The 27,255-nt window shown below is 40.8% G+C and overlaps 2 protein-coding genes across 2 annotated transcripts; both read right to left on the bottom strand.

The window, feature by feature from the left end:
* Positions 1-14,181: 14,181 nt before the first annotated feature.
* On the bottom strand, positions 14,182-14,655 carry LOC137651582 (uncharacterized). Its single transcript, XM_068384810.1, has one exon. The coding sequence runs from the start codon at positions 14,653-14,655 to the stop codon at positions 14,182-14,184; it is 474 nt and encodes a 157-aa protein (XP_068240911.1).
* Positions 14,656-23,195: 8,540 nt separating this feature from the next.
* On the bottom strand, positions 23,196-24,252 carry LOC137651581 (uncharacterized). The gene is made up of 2 exons (XM_068384809.1): positions 24,105-24,252; positions 23,196-23,692 (listed from the first exon to the last, which is right to left on the bottom strand). The coding sequence occupies exon 2, from the start codon at positions 23,658-23,660 to the stop codon at positions 23,196-23,198; it is 465 nt and encodes a 154-aa protein (XP_068240910.1). The 5' UTR covers positions 23,661-23,692; positions 24,105-24,252.
* Between the last annotated feature and the right edge of the window lie 3,003 nt (positions 24,253-27,255).

Below are 27,255 nucleotides of genomic sequence, written 5' to 3'. Positions count from 1 at the left end.
ATATATATATATATATATATTTGGGCTCAGGCCATGTTTTCCTGATGGAAGTTCCTTCATTAGTAGCTTCCTAGGTATATTTGACTACAGTGATATATCCCAGAGAATTTACCAAAGGTATTCAGAATTCTAACTCCTGGAGCGAATATCCCTTAAAATTTAAAAAGGGATATCGCGTATATATCAGAGGACGTATTCTTGACACGTCTCATAGCTATCTACACTCCCAATAGCGTTTTCGCTTGGAGAGGGAAAAAGTGGCAAGAATATAGGAGAGTCATTAAAGAGGCGATGATCTCGACACTCCTACTGTACTGTAAATAGTGCGCCGAATCGCCACCGGGAGGCGCCACCAAGCCATTCTTTCGTTTGTAGCTTTGCTGACCGGTGTTATCCCGTGTTATCTCTCGCTATTTTGGAAGTATTTCGTCGCTATGATGTCTTCACCAGCCTCATCAGCTTCTGGAAAGTTAAGTAATATCTTTGGATTGTGTAAATGTAAGCTCTTGCCAGTTTTACTCTTCGATTGAGATCGTAATTAACGTAACAAGAGCTGATGCCGGCCGGATGGCGTCATGAACGCACTCGTTCTTCTTGTTCATTTAGTTAGCAAGAACGATTTCCCGGCATTATTTCGCTTTAGTAACTTTAGCTATTTAGATATTTAGCTAGGGAATTTTATATTATATCATTTTTGTCGTGGATTTGGCTATTTATGATCGAGCCTCACGAGTGCTAGGCTTCCTAGCCTAGGCACCTACACACTTCATGCATGATATAACCTTCCTGGTAAAGTTTTATTGAAGGTAAGGCATTATTTTATACAATTAAGATATTACTGCATAACATTTTCCTCTTCCAAGATAGTATACAAGAGAGTTTCGGTGAACGATTCTCTATGCTCCTAGACTTAATAGCCTAGGGGCTTTAGTATACTTTCTTACATGTCCCTTATTGCTCTTGTATTGTCTTTCAAGGGGAGACTGACACCTCCTGTACCTTTTAAGTCGATACTATCTCTAACGAGATCTAAGAGCAATTCCCCTTCCCTCTGATCAGCTTAGGCTACCCTCAGTTAACTTTGCTGCAAACTGTGTTCTGGCAAAATTTACTGGGGTGTTTCGTCTCTTTCTCTTAACCACTGACACGGTTTTGAGCTGAGAACGGAAAATCAGAGTAAAGGCTGTGTTAGGCATCCTACTGTCTTGGTGAAATGGCTTCCCAAGTCAGGTTACGTTGGCATTCAGGAGGCTAGTCCTCCCTAGGCCGTACTGCAGGTTCTTGTATATCAATTTCCTCCTTCCACGGTTTGGCAGACAATCCTGTACTAGTAGATCTTAGTATGAAAAAATTATTTCTTCCTTACTTAAGATCTCTGGTACGTGATTCTGTTCTCTAGTGAGATTGTGTCCTATGGCCGCTTTCTCACTTAACTAACCTAACCTGGGGAAATGATTTCTCCTACTTGAGGTTACTTTATGAGATCAGAATCCTTCACATTAGGTAATGCTCTAGGGTTTTATCTTACTTATAGGACTTTTACCCCTTTCCCACTGTCTCTTTTGCGTTGGATGAACCATCACCCTTCTGGCTGTTGTTCTACATATGACCCTACGGGTAATCTATAGAATTGGCCTGAAGTTCCCTGTCTGTTGCCGGCTGGGCCGGCTGCCTGCAGGTACCCTCATATCTTTGAGTGTGCTGTCCAGTCCTCCCTTGGACTGCCTTCCATACCCCATATGAATGGGATATGGTTGAGTGGAAGCCCGAATATAATTCCCCCTTCCACTTGCACCCTCTTTCGGGATGTAGGCCGGCAAGGCTGAGCCTTTGCCGTCCCCCATCCTCTTTTCTTTCTGCCTTTCCATATACTGGGCTGGCCGCCGGCAGCTAGTAGCTCTCGTCGGCCACGTTGGGTGTCTGTCGGCTGGCAGTTACTCTGCCGCCACTTGCCGTGGGTGTCGCTGATCGACAACCCAATGACAATGAACATACTATGACCGGCTGCCGGCAACTGAGTTGTCGGCCGGCAGCCGGCCACCCAGAATTTATATAGTTACCGCCAGTTGCCGCCGGGTCCTACTTGATAGAGGGATCCTTCGGCTGCGGCGGGCCGAGCGGCAACTGCCGACCTGCCGCCCACTACTTTGAAGACAGTATCTGTTTCAAATAGCCCAGAATAGGCCCGGCATATGTCGGCTAGGCCGGCATATGCCGGCAAGTCCGTCGTATGCCGGAAAGTCCGGCATATGTTGGCAGGCCCGTCATGTACCGGCGGACCCGGCATGTGCCGGCGGGCCCGGAAGATGCCGGAAAGCCCGGCAATACTGGCGACATGTCGCCGCCAGTCATTGCTGTAGCCCAAAAGTTTTCCAACCTACAAGTGGTTCATGGGCAGCCAATTGTGAGACCATCACTTTTAGAGAGTGATTCTCCCTACCAATTAATGGTTATTACCCATTGATTTAATCCCCTATATTGAACATGGAAGATTGTGTTAATAAGTCACCTTATATCCAAGGATATTATCTTCCCCTTGAATTCATTATGAATTTATAGTTCAATATTGGAGGAGGTCAAGGCAATGGGATGGACAGGAAACACATGTAGGTGTCTTTCCTACTTTCTAGCTTACTCTATCCAAGCTAATATTAATTAAATATTAATTAAAATATGTATGCTGAAATCTGAGAATTTCACCGAATACTTATAGCTTTTCTTTCTTTACAAGAGGAGCATCCCGTGTGCGGGAACAACTTTTGCAGGGTCCGTAGTAAGAGCTTCTACGGACATGGCATGTGCAGGGCCCATGCTCGCTGCGCAGTCACGAAAGGGGCCATCAAGTACTGGGACCCACAGGTATGTACCGTTTGTGAAAAACTGATTAAAGAGGCTTTTGATGATCAAAAGTCTACTGAGTCTAGGGATGCAGCAAAGGACACGCTGCAAAAATAGGTCAGGGGTTTTCAGAAGAACACCTCTGGCCCATACCTTCCTAATGAGTGGATGAGGGATTGTCTCTTCCTAATGCATTTGCGGATGCAATTGTTCCCCAGGCTCAACCTGAGAACTCCTTAGTTCAGATTCAGGTAGAACCTGACGTTTCGGATGCCTTACAGAGCATCCAATTAGAGCACAACATGTCTGTTGTCTCGGAAGAGACTGAGAACAATCTCCTAGTGGATGAACTGGAGCAGGAGGATGAGATACCCCCTGAGACTGAAGTCGAGAAAACTGAAACGATTTCGGTATCGTCTGCAGTGGTGACTGAACCGACGCCTTCGACTTCTTCCACCGCACCCCAGTTGGATTCTATTACAAGTACGCTACACTCGCTACTGTCCATGGTGCAGGACATTCAGAAGAAATCGTCCGAGAAAGAAGCATCTCTCCGGACGGAGATTCATCAGCTAGTTGCGTCTCGTTTAGCCCCGAAGAAGTTAAACGTCAAGGACCTCCCCGCCTTCTCTGACGTTAACCCATGGAGGTATGTAGAGCATATGCCTATGTCGGGGGGTGGGGGGGGGGGAAGATCTTCCTCTCAGAGAAACTGGGAACAGTTCCAGTAGAGGAAATCGAATTTTGGCCTAGTAAAATGGTCTGTCCGGAATGCTATGTCCGTCTGAGGACGGAACCAGCGTCCAAGGAGGAAACAGAGCCGAAGGAGACGATTGTCCTTGAGCTATCTAAGGCACAGGCCTTATATACAACCACCTTCAAAGAGAGGGCCTTTACTAGTTCCAAGGTGCCAGCTCTCAGCAAAAAGCACCCATCCTTTATTGCTGATCCCAAACGTGCCTTCCCCTTTATGGACAAAGGGTTTAAGGCAGCCTTAAAGGCAGTTGAGGAAGGGAAACCTTGCCCTAAACTTGAAGAGTGTAGACCATTTTCCCTCGCCTTCCCTTCAGATGATAAGGATTGGAAGGATGTCCATAACACCTTCACAGTTGGGAAGCTAGAGGCAGATATCGCAGGACGGCAGTTCAATGAAGATCTCCCGAAGCTGTCAGAGTTTCTCCTGCGCAGAGAATAGGAGACTAAGGAACGTCTCGCTGCTTCCATGTCTCTGCAGATTGGCTTAGAGACAATGGCAAGCATCCCAGACACCCCAGATATGTACATGGTCTTTGCCAAATCTCATTTGGCAACAGTCACCAAGGATTAGTACAATATTATTAAATCCAGAAGGGCTTGTAGGGAGTTTGTGTTCGCTTCTGCTACAGTGAAGCACGAACCAAGGAAGCTGATAGCTTCCAATATCTTAGGAAAAGACCTCTTCCCAAGTGAAGTGGTCAAAGAGGTCGTAGATAAAGCCGCTTCGGAGAATAGGAATCTCCTCTCCAAATGGGGCTTGTCCTCTAAAAGGAAATCTTCCACTGATGAGGGTCCCCAGCCGAAGAACAAGTCAAAACGACCAAGAGTGCCCTCTCGGCCAAGGCAACAGCAACAGCTTCCCATGGCCACGATGCCCCAGACGGTGGCACAACCAACCACCACCTTTCAACTGGTGCCCCAAACGCTGGCGACCCAGTCGCCCGTGTTCACCACAGTATTTGAAAGGCAATCAATTACCTTTAAACCGAAGTCTCGAGGTTCCTTTCGAGGATCCTCCAGATAACCCTTCAGAGGTAGGAGCAACAAAGGTGGACGTGGCCATGGAGGCAAGTCCTCCAACCAGCACTCCAAGTGAGATGCTGCCGGTAGGAGGGAGACTTCTCCACTTCCGGGATCGTTGGACCTTTGATCCCTGGGCTCACAGCCTAATCAAGAAAGGACTAGGGTGGAGTTGGAGCTCAACTCCACCAAACTTCCCTCAATTCTTCCAACACTCAACCCCGATACTGGAAGAATATGTTCAGGAACTCTTGAACAAAAGAGTTGTATGGAAGGCAAAGTCCATCAGATTTCAAGGAAGGCTATTTTGTGTTCCGAAAAAGGATTCGGAAAAGCTCAGAGTCATTCTGGACTTATCACCACTCAACAAGTTCATAGTGAACCACAAGTTCAGAATGTTGACGCTTCAGCACATAAGGACCCTTTTGCCCAAACGGGCATTCACAGTCTCTATAGACATGACGGATGCATACTGGCATGCTCCAATCAACCGTCAAGTTTCCCCCTATCTAGGGTTCAAACTACAGAAAAGAAAGTACGTTTTCAGAGCCATGCCCTTCGGCCTAAACAGAGCACCAAGGGTATTCACAAAGCTTGCGAATGCAGTCATTCATCAACTACGCCTGAAAGAAATCCAGGTGGTAGCCTACCTGGACGATTGGTTGGTGTGGGCAGCATCCGAGGAAGAATGCATGCAAGCCTCCAAGGAAGTGATCCAGTTCCTGGAACACTTAGGATTCAAGATCAACTTGAAAAAGTCTTGGCTTTTTCCAGCTCAGAAGTTCCAGTGGCTGGGTGTCCAATGGGACCTACAGTCACGCTGCCTTTTCATTCCATCAAAGGGGAAAGAGATAGCAGGATCTGTCAAAAGACTCCTTCAATCTGACAGGATATCAAGAAGGCAACAGGAGAGAGTTTTGGGGTCCCTCCAGTTTGCCTCAGTGACAGATCCAGTATTGAGAGCACAATTAAAAGATACATCAGGAGTTTGGAGAAAATAAGCATCAAACGCTTGAAGAGATCTACAAAGACCGATACCAAATCGTCTGCGATCACTACTCAAGCCATGGTCGGAGGCCAATAACCAAAGAAACAAGGTACCCCTGAAACCACCTCCTCCAGCAGTCACCGTTCATATGGATGCCTCGAAGGAGGGGTGGGGAGGTCATTCTCATCATCGGAAAGTCCAAGGAACCTGGTCTCCCCTCTTCAAGTCCTTCCACATCAATTTTCTGGAAGCCATGGCAGTTTTTCTATCTCTGAAAAAGCTGAAACTTCGCTGCTCAATCCACATCCGTTTGGTTCTAGACAGCGAAGTAGTAATGAGATGCCTAAATCGACAAGGCTCGAGATCGCCTCACATAAATCAAGTGATATTGGCCATCCTTCGTCTAGCCAAGAAGAAGAGATGGCACTTGTCAGCAGTCCACCTTCAAGGGTTCCGCAATGTGACGGAGGACGCTCTATCCAGGGTCAACCCGATAGAGTCCGAATGGTCTCTAGACGCAAGATCATTCTCTTTCATATTACGCAAAGTCCCAGGACTGCAGATAGACCTCTTCGCAACGAGCGCCAACAAGAAGCTACCCCGGTATGTAGCCCCGTACGAGGATCCTCTAGCGGAAGTGATAGATGCAATGTCCATAAATTGGAACAGATGGTCCAAGATCTACCTGTTCCCTCCAACCAACCTTCTGTTGAAAGTCCTCGACAAACTGAGATCCTTTCGGGGGACGGCAGCAATAGTGGCCCACAAGTGGCCCAGCAGCGTTTGGTTCCCTCTGATAACGGAACTACGCCTGAAGTTGATCCCGTTGCCGGACCCAGTTCTGACTCAGCAAGTGCAGAAATTGACTGTCTCCGCTTCATCAGAGAAAACCCAGAACCTTCATCTCATGATTTTCTCACCCTAGCAGTCAAGAAACGGTTTGGGATTTCTAGAGACAGTATTAACTTCTTAGAAGAATACAAGTCAAAGTCAACAAGAAGACAATATGAGTCTTCCTGGAAGAAATGGGTGGCCTTTGTCAAGGCGAAGAATCCTGAGGAGATTTCTACGTATTTCTGCTTGTCCTTCTTCATCCATCTGCATGAACAAGGTTTAGCAGCTAATACGATTACTACATGTAAATCCGCCCTAGCCAGATCAATACTATACTCCTTCCATGTAGACTTCTCTAATGAAATCTTCAACAAGATTCCTATAGCCTGCGCTAAACTTCGGCCTGCAGCACCTCCAAAGCCCATCTCATGGTCTTTGGATAAAGTTCTTCACTTAGCATCAACCCTGAACAATGAACATTGCTCGCTGAAAGACTTGACTCAAAAGGTGATATTCTTATTTTCACTAGCCTCAGGAGCTAGAGTTAGCGAAATAGTGGCCCTCTCGAGGGATGCTGGCCACATTCATTTCACAGACAGCAGAGAACTGAACCTCTTTCCGGACCCGTCGTTTCTCGCCAAGAACAAGCTGCCCACTAAGAGATGGGGTCCCTAGAGAATTTGCCCTCTGAAGGAAGAAGCATCCCTCTGCCCAGTGGAATGCTTAAAGGTCTATCTTCGTAGAGCTTCAGACTTTAAGGGAGGTCAGCTTTTCAGGGGAGAGACTTCTGGTTCAACGTTATCCTTGAAACAGATAAGGGCGAAAATCACCTATTTTATACGCAGAGCGGATCCAGACAGTATACCCGCAGGTCATGATCCGAGAAAAGTTGCCTTGTCTCTGAATTTCTTTCAGACAATGTCGTTTGAAAGCCTGCGTGCTTACACTGGTTGGAAGTCTTCCAGAGTTTTCTTCAAGCACTACGCGAAGCAATTACAAGAAATAAAATTTCATGTGGTAGCGGCAGGCAGTGTTATAAAACCTTCCGTTTGATTACTGCGAAGAACAGTGCACTAATTGGGACTTTTAGTGAAGGGTGTACATGAAAGACTTTTAAGGTATATCATGTTGAGTACTGTGTTTAGGAAGACACTATAGACTGTTCTATCTATACAGGTGACATCAAGCATAATAAGCCGACACAAGTGCCAGGCATTCTTATATGCATAGTGTTCCTAGTAATAACAGCATAAATAGTGATATATTATATTTCCCTTTTGAGTGGCTAATGTTTCCTTTTCAGGTGAAAATTATTTATTTTCTGTTATTACTGTTTATGTTTTTATGCAGAATTGTTCAGCGTAAGATGTAATTGATTACAACCATGATTTCTATTTATGTAATAAACAATAGAAGGAATCATTGCGTCTCTTTCGCCTCAAATATTCGAAATTATGTATAAATCAGAGCATCCTGGATTTTCTTAATATTTAAGGAAATATTAGGGAACTATGGTTTCTACCATTCCAAGCAAACAGGTAAGAACTGATTGTACTAACTGTTTATCTTACTGATTGAAGGTTTCCTACATGTATACAAACCTATCTGTCTCTTTATATCCAGACTTGGGAGGATTCAGTAACCTATATAGGACTATACCATCTAATTACAAACTATGCTTTATGTATATAATGACACTAATATACATACTGGTTGCTAGATTGTTCCTTGAACTCACAATCCTCTGGATTTTTCCTAAAGTCTACCGAGACTTTTCCCTGTAGGGGGCAGGAAGAACTGACATATTTCATGATCAGTTAATTGATGTATAACGGTAACATCAAGTGTTTCTGGTCCAGAAGACCAAATAGGAAATATTTATCTCGAGATAACGGCACTATTGAAAATCCACAGATACATTAATGCTCTGGTAAACTTCCATCAGGACGACATGGCCTGAGCCCAAAAAACGGATTTTGAGCGAAGCGAAAAATCTATTTTTGGGTGAGGTAGCAATGTCGTCCTGATGGACCCACCATATTTTTGACAAAAGGATAATGAATCCCTCCCTATGGTACTGTATCTGCAACACATACAAAGCTACGAAGAATGGCTTGGTGGCGCCTCGCGGTGACAATTCGGCGCACTATTTACAGTACAGTAGGAGTGTTGAGAGCATCGCCTGTTTAACGACTCTCCTATATTCTTGCCACTTTTTCCCTCTCCAAGCGAAAACGCTATTGGGGGTGTAGATAGGTATGGGACGTGTCAAGAATACGTCCTCTGATATACGCGATATCCCTTTTTAAATTTTAAGGGATATTCCCTCCAGGAGTTAGAATTCTGGATACCTTTGGTAAATTCTCTGGGATATATCACTGTAGTTAAATATACCTAGGAAGTTACTAATGAAGGAACTTCTATCAGGACGACATGGCTACCTCACCCAAAAATAGAATTTCCGCTTCGCTCAAAATACGATATATATATATATATATATATATATATATATATATATATATATATATATATATATATATATAAATTATATATATATATATATATATATATATATATATATATATATATATATATATATATATATATATATATATATTTATATATTAAAATAAGCCATTTATATTTTTGATACATTTATGTCTGGATTCTCTTAACGACTTCGGGATCAGAGCCCCAGGCGAAATCACACAAAGACAAGAGCTTGGGTCCAGCCGGGAATCGAACCCTGGTCGGCAAGCTTGTATAGACAGTGACTAAGCCACTTGGCAACGAAGAAAGATGAAAGTCAATGACAATTCTTCTGTACTTATACCTGTCGAATTCAGGTATTTTGTACTTAGAATTGAAATCAACCCATCTTCACCATCGTAGCTAATTGGTAGTTTGTTACTTGGCATTCAATTAATGATAAATTTTGCACATTTAGACGTGTTTTTCATATTCAAATAAGCCATATATATTTTTGATACATTAATGTCTGGATTCTCTTAACGACCTCGGGATCAGAGCCCCAGGCGAAATCACACAAAGACAAGAGCTTGGGTCCGGCCGGGAATCGAACCCTGATCGGCAAGCTTGTATAGACAGTGACTAAGCCACTTGGCCACGAAGAAAGATAAAATTCAATGACAATTCTTCTGTACTTATACCTGTCGAATTCAGGTATTTTGTACTTAGAATTGAAATCAACCCATCTTCACCATTGTAGCTAATTGGTAGTTTGTTACTTGGCATTCAATTAATGATAAATTTTGCACATTTAGACGTGTTTTTCATATTCAAATAAGCCATATATATTTTTGATACCTTAATGTCTGGATTCTCTTAACGACCTCGGGATCAGAGCCCCAGGCGAAATCACACAAAGACAAGAGCTTGGGTCCGGCCGGGAATCGAACCCTGGTCGGCAAGCTTGTATAGATAGTGACTAAGCCACTTCGTGGCCTTGTGGCTTAGTCACTGTCTATACAAGTTTGCCGATCAGGGTTCGGTCCGGCCGGGAATCGAACCCTGGTCGGCAAGCTTGTATAGATAGTGACTAAGCCACTTCGTGGCCTTGTGGCTTAGTCACTGTCTATACAAGTTTGCCGATCAGGGTTCGATTCCCGGCCGGACCCAAGCTCTTGTCTTTGTGTGATTTCGCCTGGGGCTCTGATCCCGAGGTCGTTAAGAGAATCCAGACATTAATGTATCAAAAATATATATGGCTTATTTGAATATGAAAAACACGTCTAAATGTGCAAAATTTATCATTAATTGAATGCCAAGTAACAAACTACCAATTAGCTACGATGGTGAAGATGGGTTGATTTCAATTCTAAGTACAAAATACCTGAATTCGACAGGTATAAGTACAGAAGAATTGTCATTGACTTTTATCTTTCTTCGTTGCCAAGTGGCTTAGTCACTGTCTATACAAGCTTGCCGATCAGGGTTCGATTCCCGGCCGGACCCAAGCTCTTGTCTTTGTGTGATTTCGCCTGGGGCTCTGATCTCGAGGTCATTAAGAGAATCCAGACATTAATGTATCAAAAATATATATGGCTTATTTGAATATGAAAAACATGTCTAAATGTGCAAAATTTATCATATATATATATATATATATATATATATATATATATATATATATATATATATATATATATATATATATATATATATATATTTATATATATTATATTGTTGAGGGATAATAAATAATTAACCTGATGCAATGAGTCCACTCAGCGAATAATTTACCCTTTTCTCTCTAGTTTAAACCATCTATTCGTAAATCCATTTATATATATATATATATATATATATATATATATATATATATATATATATATATATATATATATATATATATATATATATATATATATTCAAATAAGCCATATATATATATTTTTTTTTTCTTTATATATTAATGTCTGGATTCTCTTAACGACCTCGGGATCAGAGCCCCAGGCGAAATCACACAAAGACAAGAGCTTGGCTCCGGCCGGGAATCGAACCCTGGTCGGCAAGCTTATATAGACAGTGACTAAACCACTTGGCCAAGTGGGTTAGTCACTGTCTATATAAGCTTGCCGACCAGGGTTCGATTCCCGGCCGGAGCCAAGCTCTTGTCTTTGTGTGATTTCGCCTGGGGCTCTGATCCCGAGGTCGTTAAGAGAATCCAGACATTAATATATCAAAAAAAAAATATATATATGGCTTATTTGAATATGAAAAACACGTAAAAATGTGCAAAATTTATCATATATATATATATATATATATATATATATATATATATATATATATATATATATTATATTGTTGAGGGATAATAAATAATTAACCTGATGCAATGAGTCCACTCAGCGAATAATTTACCCTTTTCTCTCTAGTTTAAACCATCTATTCGTAAATCCATTTATATATATATATATATATATACATATATATATATATATATATATATATATATATATATATATATATATATATATATATATATATATATATATCGGATCTATTTTTGGGTGAGGTATAGCCTCATTATTTATATAAAAAATCATGAGGCTATACTAAAAAGTTTAGCTTTTTGATCTAAAAAAAAAAGAAAATACCCTTTATGCACCTTGCTTATAGAGGTGTAGACCCAAATGGTATTTTTCCTTTGAAAAATACCAGTTCTTCCTTATTTCAACAAGTTAGCAAAAAGAGGCTCGTTCGCTCGTGTAACAGAGAAATGCTGATTTCACTCCGTTAGGTAGGTGTTTCAGTTAGTTCTTGCCCTACCAATTGCAGCCTAATAGCTGTACCTCACGTGTTTCATACAAACTCGTACACATACACAGTTTTGCCTTTTTTTTTTCTTATCTCTCACTCTTCCCTGAACTGATAATAAACCTAGCTGTGTAAGCATGCTAGATTATGTATTATTATTTTTTTTGATAGTCTTGCCTGCATGTCCTGGTATAAGAACTCTAATTCTGTTTAATAAAGATTTGTTGCATTCACACCAAATCTCAATTAAAACTTAATAGCTTATGCATATTGGTGATACTAAAGTGACCAGCTCCCTCTTGCTTCCCATCTCACTGTTGTGTATAGCTCTTGCAATGCCTCCCATCAAACTTGACTCTTTGACACACTCAGCCTAAATGAAACTGCTGCCTTTACTAATAGAGAAATGTTTGCCTGGTTTCAGTGTGCCAAATTATAGTTTCACATCATTCTTGTGATTCCCTCAAGTACCAACGCAGGCTATGTTCCCCCTGCAATCCCCAAGTACACTTTCCCGGAAATCTATGATTGCCTTTGTGAGCAAGGAAACATCCCAATAGTGTACGATGCCCTCAGGGAGCAGTACACACCATCGGTAGCCACCTGTATAGCCTACTTTTTCAGCTCTCTTAACAACCTTTGGGGAACCAAAAGGGTTTGTAGCCCTCAAAAAATTACCAATATTTATTGCCTACAACCTGTCACAGACGACTCTCCTCATGAGGTGACCCTACTCTGTGCACTTTGGGTACAATGCTTACCCCAACCTGTATGTGCTGTCCTACTCAGTGTCTATTTTGCTCATGAATGACTATTGTTACTTATTAGGGTCAAACAAGCAAAAACATATAATGACTTCAGTCAATTACAGAAATTACTAATTACCAGATTCGTTTAAGAGAACTCAAGACCCTTTCTCTACATAAAGAATTCATTGTGTTGTGTTACAAAGACATGAAAGGACTTACTATATTCTATTGTGATTTGCTCCTAAATTATTGCTTACTAGTTTCAAATGAAGTTGTTGCCGAGTTCGTATTACAATAGGCACGGGTAAACCACGATCCCAGTAATATATATTCAATTTTACCCAGTCACATAATCCCATGCACAGATAGGCATGTCCTTAGCAATTTATCCCAGTCAAGGCAAATTAAATATTATATGATATGATACCCCTCCAAACTTCGGTTGATTAATCCATCCACTTCATTAAATCCTGCAAATGAATGACATAGTTAATCAAAGTTAAACTCTATTCACTCCGATTAAGTTCTCCTGTTACCAAACCATTCTACCAATGTTGAGAAGCAGCTGCCCGTTACCTTTGCTCACCTCTGTGGTGAAAATAATACGTTCGATCTCTCACCCAAACCCACGACTTCGGCCTCGTTTGCTCACGACAAAAGAAACAACAAAACGAACGAAGCCAACAAACCAACACGAACTGAACGAAACTCTCAAACAACTTACATCGCATTGTTATCCAATTATACAAACTATTCACAAGATAATATTCCTTGATAACAATGCTTATTACAATTAAATATAAATAAAACATTCATTTGTACACAAACCTGCACATTCCCACTTAACGCCATGTAATATAAAGGAATATTTTCCATATACAGCATAAACATAGATATTCAATAACAATTGATTTTCCATGTCGTTAGTGTAAGTAACGACATATTCCCCGCCACAAAAAGTTATAATATATTAGTATTTACAGCAGCCCCTTTTGAATCGAATCTTTTCTAGTTTCTGCAGCCACCCGAGCAGCCCTCCTGGATGGTCGGGTACTCACTTCATGAATTTTAGCAGGATCAGGAGTCTCAACTTCTTGTCACAACTCTAACGGGAACAATTTCACAATGGGACACATGATCTATCCATGGGAGGTTTTGAGGGTAGCTACTGTAACTACATTGTCAGACCCCACATGCACCTGAATCACCTGACCCAACTTCCATTTGTTTCTTGGCTCTTCATCATGTATGAAGACGACATCTCCTATTTTGGGCCAAGAATTATGTTGGACTCCAATTCGATAAGTCTCTCTTAAAGAAATCAAATATTCATGTTACCATCTTTTCCATAATTGATCACACAATTTGGATATGTAATGGAATCTCTTTTCTACATTTTCAGTTTTACTATACAATGGATCTTCAGATACCTCCTCCCAATTAATCGCTTCCTTGTAAAAGAATCTTAATTTTCTACTCAAGATCAGGTGATTAGGTGTTAAAATCTCCTTCTGATCAAGGTCCCCTGATGTGTAGCTTAGTGGCCTGTCATTTATGATAGACTCCAATTCCCCCCAAATGCAGGATAATTAATCTTAACTGAGAAGAGCTCGACCGACCATCTTCTTCATACAGGTCTTCAATGGTCCGATCAATCTCTCCTAGATTGCACCAAACCAAGGTGCTCTTGCTGGTATAAATTTCCACTTACACTCAATGTTCTCCAGATGGTTTTGAAAAAAGGGGGCTATCTGCCATCGTTTTCAGATATTCGGATGCTGCTACAAAAGTAGTGGCATTGTCACTCAACATTAGTGAAGGAAAGCCTTCACGGCTGCTAAACTTCCGGAAGGCCATGAGGAATGAGTCATCGTACTGATTTCTGACTACTTCCAGATGTATACCCCTAGTGATCGGGCATGTGAATAGTATGACATACACCCTCTCCAGATTTTGCTTCCCTTCTTTTATCCATAACGCCCCGGTGTAAACCACCCCCGTAACGCTTAAAGGTTGTTTCCGTTGTACCCTGAATTCCGGCAATGGGGGTATTATATTAGTTCTATATTGTTTTCCATGAACTTTCTTACAGATCACACAATGATGTAACACGCTCTTGACCAGTTGTCGCAGCTGTGGAATCCAGAACTCTTGTCTTACACTAGCTACAGTAGCGTTCACCCCCATGTGTGCTTGCATCACAAGATTTCGTCTTATTATTAAGCAGTAAAGTGGGAAATTTGACTTCTTTAGGCAGGGTCGCGTGTTCCAACCTGCCTCTACATCCCATTACATTATTATCCAAAAACAAATTCAACTGGCGAATTAATGTCAATTTTGGGTTTGTTTCCTCCCTCTTCAGGGCTTTATATTCTTCTGGAAAGTACTCTCTCTGCAAGTGAACAATTGTATTGACCTTTCCTTCTTGCAACTCTTTCAGAGTCAAACCACCAGTTTTTCTGTCGTTGGTTGATAGTTTGCAATTCTTTATAAATCGCATTATCCAAGCTATGGTCTTAAAGACCTTGTCAGCTCTGCTGAATCTTTCCCAATCCAGCACGCGTGTCGCATCTATGTCCCCTACAGCATTGACCACAATGTCCTGTTTACCCTGTATATGTGTACACACCACCCATGACCTATCAATTGGCAGAGTGTGACGTTTTAACCAAGGGGGTCCCTCCAACCAAAAAGAGTTTTTTGCTAACACCTTATCCCTCTTTCTCCATGTCAACCAATCACTGGGATTTTCAGATGAGGGTACGTAAGACAGGACTGACCCGGGAATCAAAGAGTTAATTTCAATTACTGTGTTTCTCACAAACACAGGCAGAACATTACTAGACACAATCCACCTAAGGGCAACTTTATTGTCTGACCAGACATATAATTGTTCAAACTCCTTCTCATCAAAGGAGTCAAGAATAAATTTGGTCATTCTTGCTCCTAGCAACAATGCCATTAGTTCCAATTTCGGAATTGTCAATTCTTTGATGGGCGCCACTCTACCCTTTGCTATAATTATATTAGAGCTTTCACCATTTTCTCTAAAGGCCACACAATCATATGAAGTTCCGCTAGCATCGCAGAATATGTGTAAGGTATCACGAGTTCCCAGGCTAGAACTCCTAGGAAAAGTTAATTCAAAACACTTCTCTAAGTCCTTGCGTAATTCACTCCATTCCTCTTGTAGCGGGTTTAGGCATGGGGCATAAGCTGTATCTTGTCACTTCGTGGCCACTTTCATGGGGCAACTTCATTACATTTTTTTATCATAGAGAAAGTCATTCTCAGGTATTATGCAACAAGTTCCCACAAATATAGTTGCTCCTAAAATTTTAATTAGCCATTTTAATCATACAAATTATTTGTAGTTAAGTTGGTGGCTAATAGGTGGCCATATTATAGTTCTGTAGTTCCTATTTTTGACAGTAGATGGCTAACAGCAAATTAACCAATCAAATAGCTTAGATTTCCAGCATGGCAGCCCCCAGGACTTGCTGTATTCAGTGTGTTGGAGGAAGAAAGTGATGTTTTACCCATTTCTGATCAATGTATGTCAAAAATCAAGGAGTGTAATAGAAAGTGGAAACATTTAGATGGTATTCAACGTGAGGTAGCAGAGAAACTGTCTGAAACTTTTGAGAAAACTTTAGATTTAGACCACCTTGGGTACCATGCAGAATGTTACCGAAGGTTTACAGACAAACAAAGGATCGAAAGGGCCATTGTCCGCTGTTCTAAACGTAAAGGCACTAATCCAAATGATCTTCTTGGAACACCACCTCAAAAAAGTGCCCGGCTAAGCCTAATTAGTGGGTCATCATCGCAAACATGCTCTGCAGATCATCAGCAGCCAACTCTGCCATCCACTAGTCAAGCTAGTCGAAGAAACCCTTATATGCTTCCTGAGCAGTGTATCATTTGTAAAAGGGAGCAGTATATAAAAGACCCTCACACTCGTACTCGAAAAAAGGAACGGTTGTCCAATTGTGAATATGAATCAGGTAAAGTTCCTTTTAGTATTGTTTATATTTTTTATCACAGGAACCATGATACTACCTAGTAGACTACACATACACTGATGTAAATGCTAATGGTAAATATCGAGGGTAATACGTGTAAATGCCAGTGATAAATGCAGGCCTGTTTGTTTTGGCTGCAATATTGTACAGCATCAGTAACCGAGTGACATTGGGCATATTGCTATAATTAGTCGATTTGATTACCTTTAAGACATTTTGACATCATCTGGTTAACTTAACCAATCATGGAATATTTTTACATGTATAATTTTATTATGGTGAAAATTTTACTACAATTTGGCTAGGATGTCGTATGTGGTACTGGAACAGTGTGTAGTACCTTTCATATGATGGAACTGTGCAACACTTTCTGAAGGAGAAAATGTGGCCATATTCCATGAGTGGCCATATTACCTCACCTTGCCGTACATTTTTCTTAATCAAACAATATTTATTTCAGGTGGGCTACTTTTACGAGCTGCCAAAGCCTTAAATGATGAGTCCATACTCAAAGAACTGGCTGGCCGAGAGCAGGCTTGTGTTGCCGTGGAAGTGCGTTACCATCGTTCATGCTACAAGAGATATGTTGCGTTCATGACAAGAGACGATAATAAGGACATCAAGGCAAGTCACTCTTCACCTGAGACTCAAGCCTTCCATGAATTCTGTAGAACTGTGGTAAAAGATTGCATCATAAAGAAACAGGAGGTGCTACGAATGACAAAACTAAAAGAACTCTATGTGAAGACTTTGACAAACTTTGAAAACACTGATGGCTCTTTTGGGATAAAAACTGCTTTCTTGAAAAACAAGTTACTTAGAAAGTATCCTTCACTTCAGTTTATAAGGCCTTCAAAGCGCAATGCCTCTGAGATAGTTTGTGCTGAAGAAAATAAGTGTGTTCTTGTAGATAACTTGGGTTCTTCTACCTCAGCATCATCTGAGGAAGATCCGGATGATGGATTGGAAAGTAATGAAAGTAATCATTTTGATATAGATCGCTCTATGCTGTACATGTCTGGTTTTGGTTTTGAATGATGTTTGGCCACCTACTGCAAGCAATATTAAAAGTCATAGTGCTGAAACCTTAATTCCTCCAAAATTGTTCAATTTCCTTGCTTGGTCTACTGGAGTTTCAGATGAGGTTGAGTTGGGAAAGTATGTGGCAACTACTGATGATAACAAACGAAAGCCTCTCTCTATTGCGCAAGACCTTGTGAACTTAGCATCAAAGGGGAAAAGGCCAATGCCAAAGCATGTTGCTCTTGGGATGACTATGCGGCATATGACTGGGTCATCAAATATTATTGGTATTCTCAATGGTTTGGGGCATTCATCGAGCCATACTACAGTGCTCGAACATGATACAGCACTGGCGAACAGACAACTTGACCGCAAAAGTCTTGTGCCAGAGGGCTTTGCCAAAGGGGTGCATACCACCATTGTCTGGGACAATAATGATTTCAGGGAAGAAACAGTGACTGGGGGTGGGACTACTCATAATACTAATGGTCTTCTTCTTGAAATGTCTGGGCCAGGGCTTGATGATGTGCAACCAACAACCTCAGATACTGTGCAACCTGCTGCATTGAAATGTAAAAGAAGCAGGAAGCGTGCCATAGATGCACCCCCTAATGTAATAGAGATTTACCACAAGAAAAGACGAGTTGGCCCATCACCTCAAACTGGCGAAAACAGCATGCTTGATGCCAGGTCACAACAGCTTCAGCAAGCAAATGTTCTTGACTCTGCTTATTGCATTAGCAAATTTACTGAGAGTGAAAAGCCCCTCCCTGGCTGGACTGGGTTTAATACCCAGCTTTACTCAGAGCTTTATGAGCTTCCACCAGTTACCAAACTGGGATACCTCCCAGTTATAGATGCAAGTCCAACTAACATGGACACTGTGTATACAATTCTGAAGCAGAGCATTGGCATTGCTGATGAGCTGGAACTCGAGCATATTGCTTTGGTCTTTGACCAGGCTATATATGCCAAAGCACAGCAAATCCGGTGGCAAGATGATACATTTAAAGAAATGTTAGTGGTCTGGTTGGGGGACTTTCACACAACCATGGCATACATGGCTACAATTGGAAAGAGGTTTCAAAATTCTGGGCTCAAAGATATCGTCATAAAAGCTGAAGTTGTTGCACAGGGATCTGTTGGTGGCATACTTAGTGCACATCACTACAACCGTAGTGTGAGAGCCCACAAGTTAATGTTTGAAGCCCTTAGCCGTTTGAGGTTGAGGTAATTCACAGAGTCATGCAGTCCAGATGAACTGTCAACTGTCTCAAAGGTGTCAGAAGAGTTGTTGAATTCTGGGCCTACAGCCCAACTGTATGATATCATGAACCAGGATGAATTCAAGGGTGTAATTGACTCGTATGATGCCTTTGTTGAAAAAGAAAGGTCAGAGAAACCAACCTTTGATTACTGGTCATCATACCTTGACATGGTACAAAATCTCCTTTGTCTTCTGAGAGCCACCAGGGAGGGTAATTGGGAGCTGCACCTAGCTACACTGAAAAAAAATCCTTCCATGGTACTTTGCTTATGACACAGTGAATTATGCCCAATATTTACCTGCATATATTTCAAGAGATGGTAAGCCTTGTTGATACGCACCCTGAAATTGACCAACAATTTAAGGAGGGAAACTTTGTTGTCCAGAGGCAGGACAGATATGGATTTTCTGCAGTTGCCTGTGATATGGCAATTGAGCAGACTGTGAATAGGGATTCAAAAACTAAGGGGGGTTTGAAAGGCCGGACCCTAGATAAGGGTGCCGTGAACAGGTGGCTATTAAGTCACCATCAGTGGGCAGCAATTGCTAAGGAATGTGAAAATATGGCTGAGAAGGGAGAAACAGAAAGGGGACGAAAAGACCTGGATGAAACTTGAATAAAACATGATGAGACAGCAGTTAGGAGTATAATGTCAACCATAAACTCAATGGGTAATCCATTTGAGTATGCAGGGAGGACCTAATTAACATTTGCTCCGGCACTGTAGCTCCATCTAATGTGAGGTCCGACCTTGAAATTGCTTATGGGAAAGGGGCTGATGCTATCAAAGAATTTGAAGAGTCTAGATTGAAATCAGAGCCTGAGAAACTATTTGAGCCAATCAAATCAAAGAAATTGAAGACCTTTGCCACAGTTGCAAAAACATCAAAGGTTAAAGTCGAGTCTGAAACAGTGCTACTCAAAGCCACTAATGACATGTTTAATCGCCTCCTGATTATTGGCAGGAGTAGGGAAGTAGATTTAAAGAAACTCTTGGCTTACTCATTGACACCTGTACCTTTGGCTTTGGCAACTGGCAATGGTACCATTATTAAAACAGATAAAGCAAAGTTGATGAAGAAGTTGGAGGGTCGGGCTGAGTGTGTGAATATAGAGGACATACCTCCAGGGTCTGCTTTGGTGATTGATGGAATGGCATTTATTCAGCAGGCACAAAAAATTCCAGCTACATTTGGGATATTTGCAGACAAGCTTTTGGTTGACCTTATCAGGTTAGGTAACCAGTATGGCTGCCAAAGGGTCGACTTCGTGTGTGATCGCTATTCAACACACAGTATAAAAAACTGTGAGCGAGGTCGCAGAGCAGCCAGTGGGGCTCAATTGGTGAAAATCACTAGGCCTGACCAAAAGACCCCAAAACAGTTTAAGAAGTTCTTGTCTGAGGGGTCGAATAAAGAAAACCTCATGGAGTTTCTTTATGAAACATGGGTGAAATGTAAGCCCCAGGTTTTTGGACCTATTGCATTGGTTGTCTCACATGGAGAAAAGTGCCACTCTATAGCTGCAGTTGATGGTAAAATTATGATCATTGAAGTGTCTGACCTCTTCTGTGACCATGAAGAGGCTGACACGAGATTACTGTTGCATGCAATTCATGCTGCTAGAAACATCTCAACAGTTATAATAAGTAGTCCAGATACCGATGTTTTTATGATATCCCTAGCACTAGCTCAGGAAATCCCTGCTGATTTGCTATTCAAAACTGGTGCTGGGGATAAGCGACGAATTATCTGCATTTCCAAACTGGCTGAGAAACTTGGGGCAGAAAAATGTCGACCTCTTCTTGGTATGCATGTTTTTACTGGGTGCGACTCGGTTAGTGCATTCAAAGGGAAGGGAAAGGTGAAACTCCTTGACATATTCAACAAAACTGTTGAATATGTCAATATGTTTACAGAGTTGGGAACAGAATGGGAACATCAGCTTCCATCTTGCCCATGTTTGAGAAATTTGTCTGCACACTGTATGGTCAGAAAGAATGCTCGGAAGTAAATGTTGCAAGATACAACATGTTCCGGCTGACATGCAAATCAGACTCTCGGATGCTGCCTCCAAACCAAGATTGTCTGCTGCATCATGTAAAAAGGGGAAACTATCAGGCAGCAATTCACCGTAGGTCCCTTCAGCCAATCATGCATGCTCCATCTCCCAATGGTCATGGCTGGAAGATTACTGGTGACAACCTTATCTTTGAATGGATGGCTGATGACCCGGCTCCCCCTAGTGTACTAAAAACTGTGAACTGCAAGTGCCAGAAAGGTAGGTGCAAGGGTGCTTGCTCATGCAGCAAAATGAATCTTCCTTGTACTGACTTATGCAGGTGTCAGGTTGAGAACTGCACTAATAGGATCCCTGAGACAGAAAGTGTATCTGACCCTGACGTCTCTGACTCTGACTCTGACTTCTCTGACTCTGATGTGTCTGATGATGAATACAAGTGAATGGTGGAGCGCTGAGAAAAATTTGCAGCAATAGGCCCTACTTAATTTCTAATTCATGATTATTTGCTATGGTGGGAAAACACTACTTTATCTCCGAAGGATTCTTGCCAATTTTGCTAGGTTTATGAGGGTAAATTTGACTCTGGTTCTATTTTTGGTGTCCTATTATTGTTGTTGGTTCTATTTTTGGTGTCCTTTTATAGTTGTGATCTCTTAAAGTCTGTAAAAGTTGAATTTTATTTTGGTTGCACACTTAAAGCAAAGGATAATGGACATTTATGAAAACCTGGAAGTCAAGTTAACAGTGTAGTTCATAATACCACCACCAGGGTGTTGTTGTTTACATTTCTATTGCATAATGTTAATCACATGTTATGATACATATGTACAACACTGTACTCATTCTTAAAAACTGTAAATAAAATGTTTTCTACTGAATATGAATCATCTTTGAGTTTTTGGTCATTTTCACTTCTGATGACTAATTGGTTACATAATGGCCTATAACTAATTAAGAGCAACTTTTTTTGCGGGAACTTTGCATATTCTGATTGTCCTGACCCCCATGGTTCAAAATCAAGTGGAATCAACTTGACCCAAGAAAGTGGCCACGAATTCAAAAACTAAGCCCCCTACAACTTATGCCACATGGCCTAGTTGGTGAATTGTTCGTCCCCATCCAGATGTTGCTTCCATAATTTCTGTAAAAATATCCTTGCTTTCATAGTAGAGAAGCAATCACAATGGATCGTATATTTGGGCAACGGTACTGAGAATATCTCTCTTTGTTTGACTCGATCTATTAATATGAGTTGGATTGATAGTTAAGACGTCTTTAATTATATCCCAGTTCAATCTCAATACTTTATGAATTTTTTTTTTTGTTTGCCTTCAATTTGATAAGCAGCAGCAATAGTTTGTATAGACTCGCTATTGCTAACCCACTCCTTCAAATATATGTGAGCCTGAGCAAATCCATGAACTCAGATTCACTATTAGCCGTAAATTGCAAATTATTTACGTACAAACCTTTCTTCAATCTTTCCACCACATCTACTGTATTGGACCGGGGTAACCACGAGACCACAGTGGACAAGTGATGCTTGATGGTTGCATTTAGAAGAAAAGGTGAACATGTAGTTCCAAATAATACTACTCTAAATCTGTATATTATCAATTTACTATTGGGATCTGTTAGATTTTCCAACCATAAAAAACATATAATTGCGATCTTTTTCACGCAACTGTACCATTAAAAATGCCTTCTCAATATCGCTAATACAAGCAAAGGTGTTAGTTCTAAATTGCAGCAGGACTCTGAGTAGATCAGCCGTTACATGTGGTCCAGTCCATAGACAATCATTCAGGCTTAATCTATTTTTACCTTGTTTTGATGAGAAATCAAACACTATTCTTATTGGAGTAGTGGCACTATCTTTAACCCTTTAAGGTCCACCCTAGGTTTTATGGGAAACTTTAAAAATTCCTTTTAGTATGTTGTAGTATTCGAAAATACAAGACCTCTTTATTCTTGTGTACTTTTAAAAAATTTTCCAAATTACCGAAATAATTGCATGCAATGAAGTATCCCATTTGGGTACCTTGGGCGAGTTTAGGCGGACCACGCTCATCCCATATGGGATCTATTGGACCATAACGGCACAGATTTTGAAGTTTCGCCCAACAGTTTTTTTATAGTTCCAATGTATAACAGACAGTTTTTTTATAGTTCTAATGTATAACAGAAACACATATATGGCTTAACAATTTAATTAAATAAGAAATACGTTACAAATACAAGAAAATACAATATTCAATAAATACAAAAATACTATAAAAATACAAAAATACTATGAAAATGCAAAAAATATATTAAACCTTACTCATAATTGATAGAATAGAAACATCATAAAACTTACTTTAAAATCTATTGAAAAAGAGCAAAAAAATTAATTAGAAATCTTATGGAATAAAGCAAAACAATTTCGATTTTCAGTGAGGCAAAGGGCCACCTTGCACTCCTCACACATCCAGCGAGACCTGTGGATGTGGCCTGCAGTTGAACAGAACTTGCAGGTCTGCCTCATGGTGACATGCTTTGGCATGTGTAGGGTAGGGGCATCCTGGCGTGACTCTACACTTGGCACAACTGCCCGTTGGCCCCTTTTGGGCAAAGTGACATCCCTGGTGCCAAGAGAATTCCTAGTAATCTTGAAGTTTGATGTCTTGAAACTTCTAAGCCAATTTGAGATATCCAGTCGGAAGTCCTCGTAAGGTTCCCTCAAGAAGTCTGGCTGTGGATGAATGAAGTCCGGTAGGGGCTGGATGTGAATGTCGTCCTTCTTCCATTCAACAACACGAGGCCTCTTAGGGTTAACCTCACCTTCAACTTCAACTTCCTCTTCCACAGGCATCTCCAGAAGGACAACAACATTGACCCTGCGAGCTGAAACAAGAATAAAGTAACATTAATGAAACAGTAAATGAATCATGTGTGCTGGGTTGTGTGCATGCATGTGTGTGCATGTGTATGTCAGTGACTATGCATGTGTATGTCAGTGAGTATGCATGTGTGTGCATCTGTATGTCAGTGAGTATGCATATGTGTGCATATGTATGTCAGTGAGTATGCAAGTACACAAATAGGTGTTAAAAATACCCATTGTTTACAAAAAGTTAAAGAGCAACACAATGAAAATAAATTTAAAGAGCAACTATTGTAACAACGAGACTTTTAAAAAAGAAAATTAAACAAATATCTCTCTCTCTCTCTCTCTCTCTCTCTCTCTCTCTCTCTCTCTCTCTCTCTCTCTCTCTCTCTCTCTCTCTCTCTCTCTCTAAGGATGTCTCATACTAACCTCTAGCATTGGGAGGGTCAAAGGCATCCTCCTGAGTAAGGCCTTCGTCAGGAACGTACGTAGGGTCGTCGTCATCACTGTCGACATCCAAAGGGCTCAGGTTGACATCACTTCCTTCAGCATCATTAGGGGCAACCCATGGTGTATGATCCTGAGTCTCCAATGCAGCGTTGCAATGCCCATAAAAGATATGGCCAGGAAACTGCAAGAAAAAAAAATAAAATCATGTAATAAAAAAAAATATAACTTTTCCATACAAGAACGTATCATTCAATACCTTGTAAGGTAATAATTTGTATGCACATGAGCCTAACATCTCTAAATAATCACTATTAATTCTATAAATATTGTTAAAACTATTCACAAATGTCTAAGACAATCACTAGAAAAAAATTTCAAAAATGATGTGCGACGTAAAGTAGTGCCCGGTAGAACCGTTAAGGTCCAATAGATCCCATATGGGATGAGCGTGGTCCGCCTAAACTCGACCAAGGTAGCCCATATGGGATCTATACTTTTTCCGATAGTCACTACGACACGTCAGTAACACTACAGCCCTTGAAACCCACATCAAAAGGTAAGCATATCACTAGGCTTCACTATCCTACAGTCACTGTGTACTTACCATGATTATGGAGGTCAGGGGGGGGGGATATGTGGACGTTACTGCGACGCGTTTTGTCACTTTTCCGACTTGAGCACAGGTGAGGTGTCTTTGGAAGGAGCTACAGACTTGGCGAGAAGGACAGGCGGGCTCTGATTGGCTGATTCGAAGAGCAGAGGAGTGTCTCTATGAGTTGCCAAAGAGTCAATTTCAGACAAGCATAAACATGTTCACCACGACTACCCAAAAGTAGCTGTTTTAAAGATCCCGTTTGGGCTATTTGGTCGTTAAAGGGTTAAGCACTCCACGATATGCCAAGTAATGACAATCAACATCAGATTTATTATAGATCATCTTCTCAATGAATCCTCTATCTTCTTGCTCTTGCAAGATTTTCTTATAATGATCCAAGTAATCCACATTCTTCTGAAACTTGATGCTCTGTTGTCAAAGTCTGCTCATGGCTAAACCAAAATTTGTCATCAATCTGAATCTATTGGTTCTCCACGGCAACGCCACAGCATACTGTTTATCAATTTCCTAATAGGTTATAGTGCTCTCAAAGTCCTTTAAGACACTCTGGTCTTGTTCTCGCAACTCACTACAATCTATTCCCAATTTGTCCAAGCTCCACAATGCGTCCAGATCAGTCTTGGGATTTTCATTATGAGTAGCTTCAATTTCTTCAGTTTGGACAGCTAGCTTCAAAATTGTCACAGGAGACCCCCCCGGGTGGGGGAAGCACTACATATGCCTGTCACCACATAACCGAATATGGTCGGCAGCAATATTAAGTATCTAACCCTTTTAAACCCTGGATGCAAAATATTATAAACATTATCAACCTCTATTAACAATTCAATAGTTGATTGATTCTCAACAAGCAAATCAAAATTTTTATCAGCCAAGCTGATCTTAGTTTTACATAACGACATAAAGTTCTCTTAACATCGAATTTTTTTGCATATTCTGGCAGCTCATCCACCACTATGCAGGCCATTATTATCAACTTATCTTTATGCGGTATGGCGACGCTTATCATCTGGTATTCAAGAACAGGTTTACTAGTTAGATAACCTCTTAAGGCTATCTTTTCAACTCCTTTTGACCTATATTGTAGTCTCTCTAGAGCTGATCTTTTAATGAACGTTCTCTCGGCACAAGTATCCAAAAGCCCTCTAAGTCGTACCATGCGACCTTCCCTTTCAGGGGAATTGTTGCTGTTGGTAATATGGATTGCTTACCTGACTTATTTGGTTTGTCCTGCTCATTTACTGATAGCGTTCCCACTTGTACACCACTTTGTTTATTCTTGCTTTGCTTTCTTGTTTGGTCTCTATCACACAAGATGCGAGGATGTCTCATCTTACAACCATTATTGTAACTTGGTTTGACACAGTCCACACTAAAATGCTTCTTAGAAGTGCACACAAAACATATCTGTAAAGCTCTGATGCGATTCAACCTTCCATCTCTGGTCGCGTAAGTTTTGCACTGTGTCCACCAATGTTCTGTATCACAAAGAGCACATCTTGTGGATTGCTGATGACTGGAATTATTCACATTTCCCTTGGTTTTTTGTCTAACAGCTTGCTATTGATTTACTGTGAATGTAGATATTGACGACAGAGTTTCAGTTTTATTCACATCAGTTGAAACAATTTCCTCTTCTAGATATTTCTTAAAGGTGTCTAATACCAACCAATCGTCTCTACACCTACGCTTCACAGTCTCACTGACGCTTTGAGGCAATTTGGTATAGAGCCAAATAGCATAAAGCTTATTTAATTCCAGCTTTTCACTTTCAAGCGATCTTATTGAGCATTCATAATTAGCTCTGAAAGTTTGCAATGATTCAGAATTGGCAGCAGGAGACTCCATTTCTAGCAATCTTCTCACCAGAACATGCTTAATCTCATCTCTCTTTCCATAAATAAATAGGAGAAGAGCTAAAGCTTGTGAATAATTGGCGGCCTCAAATTTAAATCCCGAGATTAATTTTGAAGCTTTTCCTATAAGCAAACTTCGTAAATATGAAAACTTCTGAATTGGTTCCAAGTCTTTCCACTGGTGTACTGACACCAGAAGGAATTCCATTCTAATATATCTCCAGAGTAAAGCAGAAGATCCAGTTTGGGCAATCTAATACTGGCTGTAGGTAGTGGCAGTGGTTGCGTTATTGGATTTAGTAACTTCAAATTGTTAGTAATAGAGCTATTGAGTTTTCCGATATGTGTACGGACGTCTCTTGCAAATTCAGCTTGATTTATCATTTCATTAGACATTTCTTCTTCTTTAACTGAATCCAAAATTTGTTCATCCAAAACAAGAACTTTGTTTAAATTATCTAAAATAGAATCCCTAAGGAAAGTTATAGCATCAATATAAGTTGAATCGATCACTTCGGTCATCTTCCCAATAAAATGTGTGATAACGGATTTATAACCGCCACGTCTACACTTCAACGACTAAATAGTGACAAGACCAAACTCAGATAATACAGATAAAACATAATATATTAAAATTTTCAATAATTTGTGAACATGC

The sequence above is a fragment of the Palaemon carinicauda genome, chromosome 13, assembly GCF_036898095.1.
Source record: "Palaemon carinicauda isolate YSFRI2023 chromosome 13, ASM3689809v2, whole genome shotgun sequence".
In the NCBI taxonomy this organism is placed as follows: Eukaryota; Metazoa; Arthropoda; class Malacostraca; order Decapoda; family Palaemonidae; genus Palaemon; species Palaemon carinicauda.
This window is presented reverse-complemented; position numbering and strand designations above follow the sequence as displayed.